We start from the raw sequence: 13,769 nt of genomic DNA on the forward strand, positions 1-13,769 counted from the left end.
GATAATGAGCTTTTGCCTTCTTCACACATAATGAGTGGAGGTAGAGAGTTCACATAGAAAGACGCTGTGAGCACAGTGTGTCCACTCGCAGCTGGGGTGTCTGACTGGCCGGGAACAAAGGCTTAGTGTCTGTGATGGTGTGTAGCCCCAGCCATCAGCAAGCAGGCCAATACACTTCTGCTTGGCTGAGTTGTCAGTCCTCACTGGCCTGCTGGCCTACGGGCTACAGTATAGACAGGCTAGACTATTCCTGTGCCAAATTAAAAGGAGCTGCTGCTGCATTCTTTAAGTTCTCAGTTGAGCCACACAGACCAAACTGAAAGCTGATACATGTTTATGTATTATGTGCAAACACGTGTTTTTGCCCGAGAATTCTCCTGCTTGCTTGTTTTATTTTTCCAGTATTCTTCATTTCCATAATCAGATATCTCTTACAAATATTTATGTAATAAAATATTAATGTTTTTTACGTTCAGTCGATTTCTGGTGCATGCTGAAACTCAAGTAGAGATGAATAACTTTGTTTTTATTATCATAAATACTGGTAATTAGATCGGGTATGCGTAATGTGTTTTTTATTGTTCCTTCCAAAGAATATGTTGGATTTGATTGTGGACATTAGGACTCCAGCTAACTATTGTTTCTCCATCAGTTAATCTCAGAAAAATAACTTGATAGAAACTAATAAGCAACAGTCTATCATTTTTTTAACCTTTGTCGCTGCTGCTAGCATTTCCTGATTTATTTTTGTGTCATCTTTACAGATAGCTGATCAGCTTCCCTGGATTTCGCTGAACATCCCGCTTTGTTTTGCTTGAAAATGGAAACGCTGGAGTCTGAGTTGACCTGCCCAATCTGTCTGGAGCTTTTCGAGGACCCACTGCTGTTACCCTGCGCTCACAGTCTTTGTTTCAATTGCGCCCACCGAATCCTGGTCTCCCACTGCACCCCCAGCGAGCCAATTCAGTCCATCAGCGCCTTTCAGTGCCCCACCTGTCGCTATGTCATCACCCTCAATCAGAGGGGCTTAGAGGGACTCAAACGCAACGTCACTCTGCAGAATATCATCGACCGCTACCAGAAAGCTTCTTTAAGTGGACCCAACTCTCCTAACGAGACTCGGCGTGAGCGAGCCGTCCCTGACAGCACAGCCATGACGTCCCCCTGCAACCGGGTCCAGTGTCAGTTCTGTGAACAGGACCCTCCACAGGATGCCGTGAAGACTTGCGTCACCTGCGAGGTGTCATACTGCGAGGAGTGTCTCAAGGCCACCCATCCAAATAAAAAGCCTTTCACGGGACACCGTCTAATCGAGCCCTTGCTTGACTCACATCTACGAGGGCTTATGTGTCTGGAGCACGAGGACGAGAAGGTCAACATGTACTGTGTGACGGACGAGCAGCTGATCTGCGCATTGTGTAAGCTAGTTGGCCGACACCGAGACCACCAAGTCGCAGCCCTCAGTGACCGATATGACAAACTCAAGGTAAGAAATAATTTTAGAGAAGCTCAGGGATTTAGGACACAGTGAGAACAGATTTTTCACTAATGTTACCAGCACATAATTGAGAGACGGTTTCTGAATTTTTCAAAAACCTCTTTCAGCTTCTCAGCATGACAGGTTGGCAAGCTGATAATGAAAATATTGAATTTCCACATTATGATAAACTTAAGTGGGCTTTTTGCACAGCTCGATTTTGGCAACGCACAAACACACAGAGATAAATTAAGAGTATTGATTACAGGAATGTGAAACTAAATCTCATCGATTTATTTTTTAAGTCGTTTATCTGAAACAGACAGTCAACAAGAAAGTACTCCATGACGGATTTGCTACTCGAAAAATACAGATGATTTACAAGAATAAGTGCAATAATACTTCGCAGTTCTAGTAAGAGAGATAGAAGGGTGTTTTTGTGAAGCAAGTTTAGAGTTGAGTTTTTCTGTAGCGAATTAGCAAACACTACAAAAGTTCCTTTATTCGGCATTGTGAAATAAATAATTGTACGAAATGACTTCCTCTCTAAATTACGCTTAGCGATAATGTGTTTACTTTGAAGCTGTTTCCCACTTGGCCAGTCAGAGACTGCTTTCACACTTTTAGGTAGTACTGCTCATTGTCAGTAGATGGGCCGACATGAATAAGACATAAGAAGATGCTGTTTGCTGGAGTATAAAAGGGCGGTTTGGCTTTTCTTCACAAATAAGCTTCTATCATAAAAAAACTAGCTTAGGTAGGTGTATAAAGTAACTCGCAAACTCAACAGGATGATTTTATCGTCCACTATAAGCCAGTTGTTCCATGGAACTTTAACACAAAAAAGAAAGTTACCATACACAAGGGAACATCAAACATTTACTGTTTTAATTTGGGAAAGTCTTAAACTCGGCTGCAAAAAGCTTTTCAGTTCAGTTAAAGTTCACCTTAAAGTTTGTCTGCATGGCATAGGCTGCATAACAAAAAAAGAGCACCCTTATTCTTTTCACAAAACACTCCCTTAATGCATGACTCACAAAAGGATAGTTTTATGTATCACACGCAGCACTGAAAGCCTTTTTTGTCCCCATTCCTTTCTTTCACAATGCTTGGTCACAGTGGAAGTGGGATATAAACAATCTTTTTGCAACATATTGGGAAGATAGGACCAGCCTTAACCTCTCTCCTTTGTTTGATCGTGCTGTCATTGTGCAGAAATCTCCCGGCCGCTTTCTCTGTGTGGGGCGTGATCATTCGTTCCAGGAGGCAGAGCAGGTGATCAGCATCATTTCTTTAATTACACATTCGGGGCAGATTTACTGCGTAGATCTGCCTGGACCTGAATGTAACTTTTGAAGGGATCGATTACCAAATCAAGACCAGTGAAATGAAAGTGAAACGCTAGTTGCAGCTGGTCTGCATAACATGAAGTAATGAGGCATGGCAATATGGCCTGGATGGTTATTAATGCTAGAGTTAAAGCACTCAGCATTGTGAGCCTGGTGTGTTTTAATTATTTCACGAAGTAGTTAATGTGTGCTGTGACATTGTTACTTCCCTTTTAATGAGAATAAAATCCTGCAGATGTTTGCAGACATTAGGATTGTGGGTGAATTAAGGCGAACCGAATCATTTTCATCCTCTTGCAGACTGTTATAAGCAAAGGTCTATTTTCTCTCTTGAAAAACATTAACCAATTACCTTTTTCGGTATCCTATCGCCGTATCTCATATTTTACTATTTCATGTGTTTACTCTTTTTTTCCCCCTTGATGCACATGCACTGTTAGTTGCATTGTTAGCCCAAGTGAAAGAGGAAATGACAATTTTCAACAAAGAGAGAAATAGTTTTTTTCTCATGGCATAGGACAGGACCCAGGTGGCATGCAGCTTTGCTTGTTGATAGTTGTTGGCTTTTTTCAAGCACATGTTTATAGCCACAGTGCCTCACATTTCTCGCAAATTCCCAGACAAAGGGATACTGGTGACTTGTAAAGGCACACATGTGCGTCTTTGTGTGCGTGTCTGTGTTTCAGCCTTAATTATGTTACATGATCCCAGTTAAATAATTATAAATCTTATATATCCATGTTATATTTTCTTATATCGCTGCATTCCTATTAAAGTCATAGGAAAGGCAGAAGCATTAAGGAAAACCCCCTTTTTTGCCAGATAATCACAGAGCTTATATGTAAACATACGAAACAGTCATGCAGACGTTGTAAAGCTTGAGCTGATCAAACCAGCTAGATTAAAACCGTGGGAAGAAACCCATGTAAACACGTGGAAAACAAGAGGAGGAAATGAAATTAAGACCCAGGACTACTCTATAACGAGGTGACGGTGGGATACTCAACCACAGCGCTGAAATATTTATTTTCAGTGATAGTAGGAAATGGATAAGTTACATTTTCTTCATTTCACTGTTATGACCTTGTGCGCGCCTAATTAAAAAGAGATTGCACTCATGTATTCCGCAGGTATTAGTTTCACCTCTTGACTTTGACGTACGCCTCGCATGTTCTCGTGATATAAATTTCCAAACATTGTCATCAGAGAACTTATACTAGAACAGCTCGGTCGCACACAGTATGTGGGTACTTTTAAAGTTCTATAAAAATCAAACCAACTGATATTTAATGTGGTATTTTTTGTGAGGAAAAAAAATCTGCATCATTACAATCAGTGTTGGAAAAGTTCTTTTTGAAAGGTTATAGAATAAAGACTACTAGTTAACCTGTTCAAACATAAATATGATTGTATTAATTACTAACTTACTACATTTGATGTCTTCAGTAAAACTAGTTCAAGTCCATTGCATTTTGATTTAGAAAGCACTTTCACAGCTGGTGAAGAAGCTTTATTCTGTTTAGTGTCAAAGCCTGTTTCTCATTTTAGAAGGAAACCATTGTTGAATTTTTAGCAATATCCAGCCCTGAGAGGCATTCTTGTTCGCCAGCGTGGTCACTCACTTTGGTGTGGTTGGCTGGTCGCAGGCATAGCAGGCTCGGTTGCTTGGAGCAGTACGCATTGATTTGACATTTGGCAGAGAAGAGGTGGTTTAAAACTAAAACAAGAACAATCAAAAACAGCATTCAAGATTTCATATTGCCACATGAATGGAGCCTGTTAAGATGTAGAGGCAGCTGACCTGCTTTTTCTGGAAATCTTCCAAGGCAGGACTAAAGTGAACAATGAAAAGCAAAAAATGGATTCTACTTACAAGCTCATCAAAAAGTAATTAATAAATGTATAAGTTGATAACTTATTACAATTGCATCTATTTTTGATTCATTTACTTAAATACAGCACAGATTATACACATGTATGTATACACCAGAGTTACCACACACACTATGGTACAAATACAGTTACGGTGTTCTCCAGCAAAGTAATGCAAAACACGGCCTGTGTTGCTCACAGGATGAGGAGTCGCACAGTGAATAAAATTTCTAATGTTGACACAGGATAAAAGTCTGAGTCCTGACGTTGACCTTTCAGGACTCTAAGAGGAAGGAAGAGAGGCCAGCCAATGAAAAGGTGTGGAACCAGAAGCTTTCCCATACAAAAGGAAGCCACTATTCTTTCCTCTCATCAGATTTAAATGATTTTAGGAAAGAGACCTCCATTAGACAGAGCTGTCTAAACATGTGAAGAATATTCACGCTGCAAGAGAAGTTATTTTAGCTTAATTGAAAATGCCTGTACAGCAAAAAGTTTCGCTGAGGTGATTTTACTTTGTTGTTTTTAACGGTCATACTGTATTTTGCTGTATTCACCATCAGCTGAATATCTTATGTTTCGTACACCACTTAGGAGGTTTCAAAGCCGCCATAACCTGGACCTGCAACGGATCATCTGAAATGGCTTTCATCACATTTTCTTTTCCATATAAATAAATTATCTTTGTAAGAGCAGTAAAACAGAGGCTCTGCTATTTTAGTACAGTGACTCACACACCTTATGAAATCACAATGTGAGACTGAACTAACATGACAGAGCCTCTCCCACCATCTATTTGCTTTAAATCTTTGCAGGCTTCTTGTGCTTGTTTGGTCTCATCTCAAAGTATTTGTGGGTTCTTTTTTTCCCTTTTGAATAAAGGGATGTTAGTCAGAGTTATATTTTTGTGATTAGTGTTTATGGTTCTCTACAATAATTTCTTTTAAATCAATGTTTTAGGAACCAGGTGCTATAGTTACAAACAGTGAAATTCAAAGGCAGTTTGTAACTGTTTGACTGTAAAATTTCAGATCCATTCACATGTATTGCTGAAGACTTAATAATAGATTGAAATACGTTGTTCTGCTTGTATTTGATTTAGCTGGAAATGCAGGTTTATTTTATTTTAATGTCTGGTGTCAGTTTTTTAAATGATGCTAGTATAGAAGTACTTTTAACTGCTTTTTTTCCCTAATGGGAAATTTGTAAATCATGGTCCAATTTGGAATAAAATAGAGATCATGAACACACTATAATTGACAAGTGGCTACAGCATGGGTGTGCAGTATCCTTAGTTTGCAGTCTAAATCTGTCATCCATATTTGAAGTTACAACCTTCTCCACCCATCTGCTTTTGGTTTTGCAAGACCACAGTTTTGTTTGAATTGAAATCATTTTAATATAATCATGCATTAATCTTTTACTTCCTCTGAATAATGCTTATAATATTAGACATTCTGTAATGTCACAGGACACCATCATCATGCTGCCCGATTATAGTAAGAGCTTAAGTTCGAAACATCACCCTTTGATCTGACTCGGTGATTAGCACACCCTGGGTTCAGTTGTCCAAATTACTGGCAGATGCTCTGCTTAGCTTCATGGCCTCAGTGGGCAGTATGATGGGATCTTTGGCACAAAGCTAGGACTTGGGGGGGGGGGGGGGGGGGGGGGGGGGCTCACACTGATCAGAGCCCAAATCTGGCCACTCATATCCAGGGGCAACCTTGTGTGTCCTCTCACGTGCTCATTACACTTGATATGGTCCTTATGTTCCTATTCACCTAACTCTCTTCCAGGATTTATTCAGCTGTTTACAGTTTGATTGGGGAGGCAGTGTATAATGAAATGTTCCCTTTCAATTTTGTTTTGCAGCAAGCCTTGGATTCCAACCTCAGCAATCTAATCAAGAGGACCAGTGAGTTGGAAAGTCTGATGGGCAAACTTATCCAAACCTGCCAACATGTGGAGGTGAGGTTATTTGTCTGTTCCTTTCAGGTTGGGGGTTTTAGCTTTCCCGGCAATCCGTGGGCAACAACTCATTAAATTATTAACACCGTGATGAATTACTGTATCCGAATGTGGAATTGTATCATGTCAACAAGACTGAGTGCTCATTACTCACAAGCTCAACAATTATTGTTAAATGACTGCAAATTTGGTATTTTAACAGCATGTGTAAGCTAAATATGAATTTATTTATGTCTAGATATAAATAAATAAATATGTATAAAGTAAATAGCATGTGATTCATTGAAAAGCCTTTCAAATAAAGGATTAAGATACTGCATTATGTCAGTTATCTCAAAATGACTGTGCTTTAAATGAATATATGTGTATGTGTGTGTGTGTAAACAAGGACAGCTGATTGCAACTCTGCTCTAATGTATGTTACCTGTACCCCTGTTTTGTCTAGGTAAATGCATCGCGACAAGAAAACAAGCTGCAGGAAGAGTGTGACCTGCTGATTAATATCATACAGCAGCGAAGACAAATCATAGCTACCAAGATAAAGGAGGGCAAGGTACCGTTTATCACACTTTGTATCTCGATAGCTTTTGTTTGTTTGTTTATCACCTCGTCCATGTTGATAACCTTGCTTCTTCACCCTAGGCTGCTGTTCTTATTAGAATACAGCAATAACAAATCACAGATGATGGGTAAAAAAAAGACTCTTCACACGTCTACTGCTCAAAGGGAGAGTATGTAACGCACGAAGGACGCATAAGTGATGTAATGCAACGTCTACAAAGGAAGATAAAAAAAATATGAAGAGTTAAACATATATGTATTGTCTAATACAAATCAGCAGTAGGAAAAGCATTGTAATTGAAAAAGCACTGTACAGTAGTTTAGTATTAAAAACACTATGATTTACTGTATTAATGATGTCCCAGGGATCTTCCAGGAATGGTGATACTATCTTCCAGAGAACTGATTGGTCAGTGGAACTGATTGGTCAGTAGGCAATGATTTCATGCCTGCTGATCTCTAATCTTTAATATAACCTGCTCTAGAGGCAAAAAGTGAACTGCCTTTATCATAAAGCAAACCCATGGTAACCCTGAAGTTACCTGGATAAGCCAAAATCAGGCTTTCACAGTGTAGGCCTCTGATTTGACTGGTGGCCAGTGTTAGCTAATGTGGGCAGACACATACTGCTTTGTAATCTGTACTGATGTTAGTTCTCTAAATGTGACATTTGGCTCCATCTGGACACATGTTACACTACATAAAAGCAGGTCTTGATACATAGTTTGATTTCCAGGCAGCATAAACTTTTGTATAGTTCTAATAATTCATGGAGGAAGGTTGACATTTTTTCCGGTTTCTGGTGACCATAATGGTTCTCAGAAGTGTTTTCTTTGTTAGTAGCAGGGACTTTTCCTGCCAAGAGGAACCGTGGACATCAATAAAACAAAACAAACAAAAAAAAGTGAACATTAGCTAAACATCAGCTATGCAAGCAACAATTTTTTACAGTCTAACAAATTTGCAATGCATGGAGAAATGAGCAGTCTGTGAAGTGTTTGGCTTATTGAAACTCACACTGTGTTGCAAAGTAGAGAAAAAATAAAGAAAACTGAAACAGGATTATGGGAAAGTGAAAGTAAAGGAACACAGAAAGCGTGGATGGTGCTGTAGCCACCACTGGTCAGCTATTAAGTCCCTTCAGAGTTCCTATTAGCCATGTAAATGCAAACAGAAGGCAGGCCCTGAAAATGTGTTGTTCTCAGCGGGTAGCTTCTCTCCCCTGCCCCCCAGCAATCACCACTGGCTTTTCAAAAGCAGCTTTTATCAAAAATATACAAATAGTAAAACGTAGCACACATTACCGTGATGTTTACTGTTTCCTGCTTCACATCTTATTGAGTATTCAGTCAAGCTGCCTAACAGTGGGGCTGTTTTAGCAACTGACTGAGAAGAATCTTCAGGGAAAGAACAAAAAACATATGTGGCAAAGAGACATGCTTCAAGAACTAAAATGTAATTGCTTGCTATCCTGTTAATGTGAACAATTATAGGGCAACAAGCAAATATATTTTTGCCACTGTTTAGGAAGATTTAGGCACAAAAACAATTTACTTGGCTATGTTAAGGTTAAAGAATACAATATAGAATAGTTAAAAGAAAAGCTGACTTTGGATTCTAAAGAGAAAACAAATTGCAGTTCTCTTCTGCAGTGTGGACCTGTGTTTCAACATATTGATGGCCACTTATACTGACGAGAGTTTATTGCTTTGTTTTGTCCTCAGTATCAGGAGCGGGTGTCCATAATTTTAATATGGAGGTGTTATGCCTCTTGAATGGTTTCCCTTCCTTTTCCCCTGTCCGCCTTAGAGAAGCGGGAGCATGCTGTGCCATGTTCAGTGTCAGACTAAGATGAGTCTTGCTTCCTGTGATGGTCCACTCTGGAGGGGGCCTCTTTCCTTCCACACCTCATGGCTCATGACACAGGTTGTGAGGTTGCTTTCAGCCACTAAGCCATTGAGCCACAGAGGGGGGTTAGAAGGGTCTGGTTTCTATGACAATACTGTGTAGGATGTCTCATGAATACCCCTCTTATGCAAGTATTGCTTATAAAACAGGTTGTAGGACAGACTCTTGTGACTATGACACTACTGAAAAATCAGAGTTTTTTTCTCCCCAGCAGGATTTCCTTATTGGCAAAGTGAAACCCAATTTTACATTGGATAAGTTGCCGTCTCATAGGTCATGCATCGGTTGGTAGTTTACTAAGCTATTCATCTGTCTGCATATCCTATTTTCTGCCCAGTCTGTGAGGCTGAGGAAGCTAGCCCAGCAGATAGCCGGCTGCAAGCAGTGCATTGAGAGGTCCTCCTCGCTCATCACCCAGGCTGACCAAACCCTCAAGGAGACAGACCACGCTCGCTTTCTTCAGACAGCTAAAAGTATCTGCGAGAGGTGAGACACCAGCGAAAGGCAGACACGGGAACAAACAATAGAAACTGTGTGTAAAACTGTCGCCACATATTAATGTTAATATTTTCTTTGTACCAGAGTGTCTATGGCAACAGCATCCTCCCAAATCCTGTTACCAGAAATTAACCTGAATGACACATTTGATACTTTTGCTTTGGACTTCACAAGGGAGAAGAAAATGCTAGAAAGCTTAGATTACCTCACAGGTGAGTCGGGCCACGCATGTTAAGCACAGAGCATTTAATTGTTTGAAATGAATCCTCCATGTAAATTACTATAATCTGTTTGCTTGTTTAGTACCGCCTGATCAGTTTCCCCAAAACTTTCTTTTTCATACGATTTGCCGGCTTCCTTTATTGAAAGATGCACTTAAAATGAACCACAGCTTATCCGTGAATTATGGATTTATAAAATTACAGGCTTCGGCAAGCATAACAGCGGTGAGTTCATATTTAAACTATGTGATTGTGAAGGAGTGGCAGAAAACTAAAAAGCTCATATAATTTACAGCAATAGTTTTTTTGCTGCTGAATGAAACAGGTTTGATTGTTTATGCACGGCTCCTGTTGTGCACTGTGAATTTAACTCAGCGTGGGGGATGTAGCTGTAATAGCTGGAGGAACTCCAATATAGATTAATTACACTTGTCAGAATAAAGGACACATGCAGACACTCACACAAACACACACGTGCATACACACAAAGGGCTGGTGCTGTTTATCCATCACTGGTCTCTGTTTGTTATTTTGATGTTGTGTGCAGAATGAAATCAACACTGCTTTCATTATTTTCTCTGGGCAACATTTACCTTTTGTTTTGTGTTTGAAGCGCCAAATCCACCAGTAATCCGCGAGGAACTCTGTACAGCTTCATATGACACGATCACGGTTCACTGGACATCAGATGATGAATTCTCTGTTGTATCATACGAGCTACAGTATGCCATCTTCACCAGCCAATCTAATGTTGTCAGTAAGTCCATATGTTGTTTTCTAAAGGAACCACAGTCAAATGTTTGGGGTGGAAAACACGATAGTGGTGGGATTTGAAAAGGATTTCTGAGAAAGATTTTCAAATAGTTCGAGGGGGTATGCTACAATATCCAAACATAATATTGTGTTTTAGCTGCTGGAGTGGAGAGCATTGTCCTGGCTCTCGTGGGTAATGAGATGTTTCCAAAATGCACTGTAATTTTTGCTGCATCTCAGAAGGGAAAGGAAAATAACAGTCAGACTGGATTTACATCCAGATGCACATCGTAAGCTGGATATTATCTCGAGGTTGAAATAAAGAGCAGACTGCTCGAATTGATCGCCCTAATTAGCCACAACATGCTCGATCAAGCATTTATTCTTATCTGCCTCAGCGCTCGAGCACACTTGAGTAGCAGTGCAACTATACTTGATGAATTAAAAATAGCAGCCTTAGATTGAAAGAGTTCATGTTGTTATACTGTGTTGTCTCACTCCTTAGTTTAAACTTAGTAATAATTCTCATGGTGAATTTGTGCTTTGTCTATAGGTTTGTGTAAATCTGCTGATAGCTGGATGATAGTACCAAACATCAAGCAAAATCACTACACGGTGCACGGACTCCAGTGTGGCACCAAGTACATTTTCATAGTGAAAGCAATAAACCAGGCTGGAACCCGCAGCAGTGAACCAGGGAAACTCAAGACAAACAGTACGTCAGCAGCTGTTCAGAAATGCTTGTGTTACTAAATAATTATTAATACTTGACAATTGTAATTAATACTTTTTTTTAAATCGTAAGGTCAGCCATTCAAACTGGAACCAAAGTCTGCTCACCGGAAGCTGAGGGTGTCCCATGACAACCTGACAGTAGAGAGGGATGAGACATCGTCCAAGAAGAGCCATAGTCAGGACCGCTTCTCCAGCCACAGCAGCTACGGTGTCACGGGAAATGTCTACATCGACAGTGGGCGCCATTACTGGGAGGCTCTGATTGGGGGAAGCACATGGTAAAACATTTAAGTTCGTAGCATGGCTCACAGGTAGTTCAGTGTCAGACTCCTGGTTGGCTGGACTCAAGACTAAACAAAGATAGGCTCGCTAGTCATTGGATAGATTTCCATGAAATTTGCTACATTGCTACAGTTAGAATGTCTGCTCTTATTTCTGCTTAAGTCTGTAGATGTATTGTTTTTATGTAAGCGTGAATGATGTTTCAGATTTAGAATGTTACTACTAAACCTGTATTTATGAAATGTAATTATTTCCTCTCATTGGTTACGCAGGTTTGCAGTAGGAATTGCGTACAAGTCAGCGCCGAAACACGAGTGGGTCGGCAAAAACTCAGCCTCCTGGGTAATGTCTCGCTGCAACAACTCATGGGTGGTGCGTCACAACAGTAAAGAGATTCCCATCGAGCCCTCGCCCCACTTGCGGCGTCTCGGGGTGTTGTTGGACTATGATTCTGGATCTCTGTCTTTTTATGACGCTGTTGGTTCTCAGCACTTGTATACGTTTGACATTGACTTTGCTCAGCCAGTCTGCCCTGTGTTCAATGTTTGGAACAGATGCCTAACAATCCTGAGTGGACTGCCTATCCCCGATCACTTAGAGGGAACAGACTACAATAACTGATAAACCTGCCCCGTCTTTCCTGGATTTTCTTTTTTGTATCCAGAAAGGGACTTGATAGTGTGCACCTTTGAAAAAAAGAAAAAAGGATACAGTGACATTGGTGTAGATTTCCAAAACTAATCTGAGCTATTTAATAAATGTTTTCTTTGCTTTGCACATTTATGTACATTACTCTTTTGGTTGGTGACAATTCCAAATTCACTAGCTGGCTCCACATTTTTTTACATTCATATTGCACACTCTTTTATTAATATACTTTTAAGGAAAATGGCGAATTTTTAATGACATCTATTAAGGGGGCTCATATGTTTGTGGAAGGTTGATTTAGAGGCCATTGGAAATTTTGTGTTTTTGAACTTTTTTAAGTCGTAGCACTTTGATAAAGTTGTCATTATAATATAAATGATTACTTGTCAATGTTTCTAAGAAAAAAAAAAACATGTAAATGCAGGATCTAAGAATAATAGTTAAGAACGGTTTCACTTTTTTTTTAATTCTAATAAGAAATCAGTCAATTCAGGGGTTTTTATGTATTTATTTCTGAAAATGTTCTAGTATCTCGGGAATATTCATCTCCTCATTATAGCCGTTTTAAAATGGATCTTCATCATAATTATGCCATTTTAAGTTTCTCTGACAAGATCTAATAAAAGTGACTTCGCATGATTATTTGCGTGACTATCCTCCTTGTGTCATGAATAATGCAATCCACAAATGTGTTTCAGTAGGGCTGTCACCAAAGCAGATTTGGACAGGATAATAGCATACTGAAAAACAACTGACAACAAAGGATTCACTGCAAGTTCTATAGAAATTTTGAAGAAAAGAACAATTAATTTTTTAAAAATCTGTGCATTGACTTTTCTCTCTCTTTCTGACTGACTGATAACCCCCCCCACACACACACACACACACACATATATGTATATATGTATATAAACGCACCATTCTTTACAATTTTGTAAAATGTGTGCCTCCTATAATATATCTGCTTTTCTACCTCATTTAATCATCAGTAACAGTACATTGTAACTTAACACAATGCACCATCATTTATTTTTGAGTTTTATTTTAACATTGGAATGCTTTTTTTTATGAAAAGATAACACAGCCATCATAAAGAAAAGTGTCAACGTTGCTTTGCAGGACTGACTTTAACCTGCATTGAGCCACAACACAATTTTTGACAAGATTTGCTCTGACATTTCGTTTTGTATTGGAGTAGCGTGGCTTGAATTCTGCAGCGTTTCCTTTCAACAAAGTACAAGAGCAAAAAAAGAAAAAAAAAGAAGATCTGAACTCTCTGTGACCTCCCCATGAGACACCCTGCAGACAAAGCCATAATAAGTGAGCACTACCTCCTCCATGTAATGTCACCAGAGCTTGATTTTGTGATGTGTTCATTTTTTGCGTGGGAAGAAATACTTGAAGCTATTTGTGAAGAGGATCTAGTCAACCAGAAGTATACTAAATGCTACACATTGCCAGTTGTCACTTCACCTCCTCAATTAAAAAATAAAT

General features: G+C 39.5%; 1 protein-coding gene across 7 annotated transcripts in view; it reads left to right on the forward strand.

Moving 5' to 3' along the window:
- Positions 1 to 12,915, forward strand: part of mid1 (midline 1) — a 33,457-nt gene extending 20,542 nt beyond the window's left edge. For 6 of the 7 annotated variants that reach the window (XM_085249363.1, XM_085249358.1, XM_085249362.1 and 3 more), the window contains exons 2-11: positions 765 to 1,486; positions 2,693 to 2,752; positions 6,574 to 6,669; positions 7,115 to 7,222; positions 9,476 to 9,624; positions 9,721 to 9,848; positions 10,471 to 10,614; positions 11,164 to 11,325; positions 11,416 to 11,623; positions 11,900 to 12,915. In XM_085249363.1, the coding sequence (XP_085105489.1) occupies positions 821 to 1,486; positions 2,693 to 2,752; positions 6,574 to 6,669; positions 7,115 to 7,222; positions 9,476 to 9,624; positions 9,721 to 9,848; positions 10,471 to 10,614; positions 11,164 to 11,325; positions 11,416 to 11,623; positions 11,900 to 12,248 (2,070 nt within the window). In that variant the 5' untranslated portion in view covers positions 765 to 820 and the 3' untranslated portion in view covers positions 12,249 to 12,915. The remainder of the gene's footprint in view (positions 1 to 764; positions 1,487 to 2,692; positions 2,753 to 6,573; positions 6,670 to 7,114; positions 7,223 to 9,475; positions 9,625 to 9,720; positions 9,849 to 10,470; positions 10,615 to 11,163; positions 11,326 to 11,415; positions 11,624 to 11,899) is intronic. The other variant, XM_085249364.1, reaches the window with a different exon arrangement.
- The last annotated feature ends 854 nt before the right edge of the window (positions 12,916 to 13,769 follow it).

Source organism: Mchenga conophoros, linkage group LG16 (assembly GCF_057382185.1).
Source record: "Mchenga conophoros isolate Kocher_MC1m ecotype Shallow Benthic linkage group LG16, M_conophoros_male_GT1.1, whole genome shotgun sequence".
Lineage (NCBI taxonomy): Eukaryota > Metazoa > Chordata > Actinopteri > Cichliformes > Cichlidae > Mchenga > Mchenga conophoros.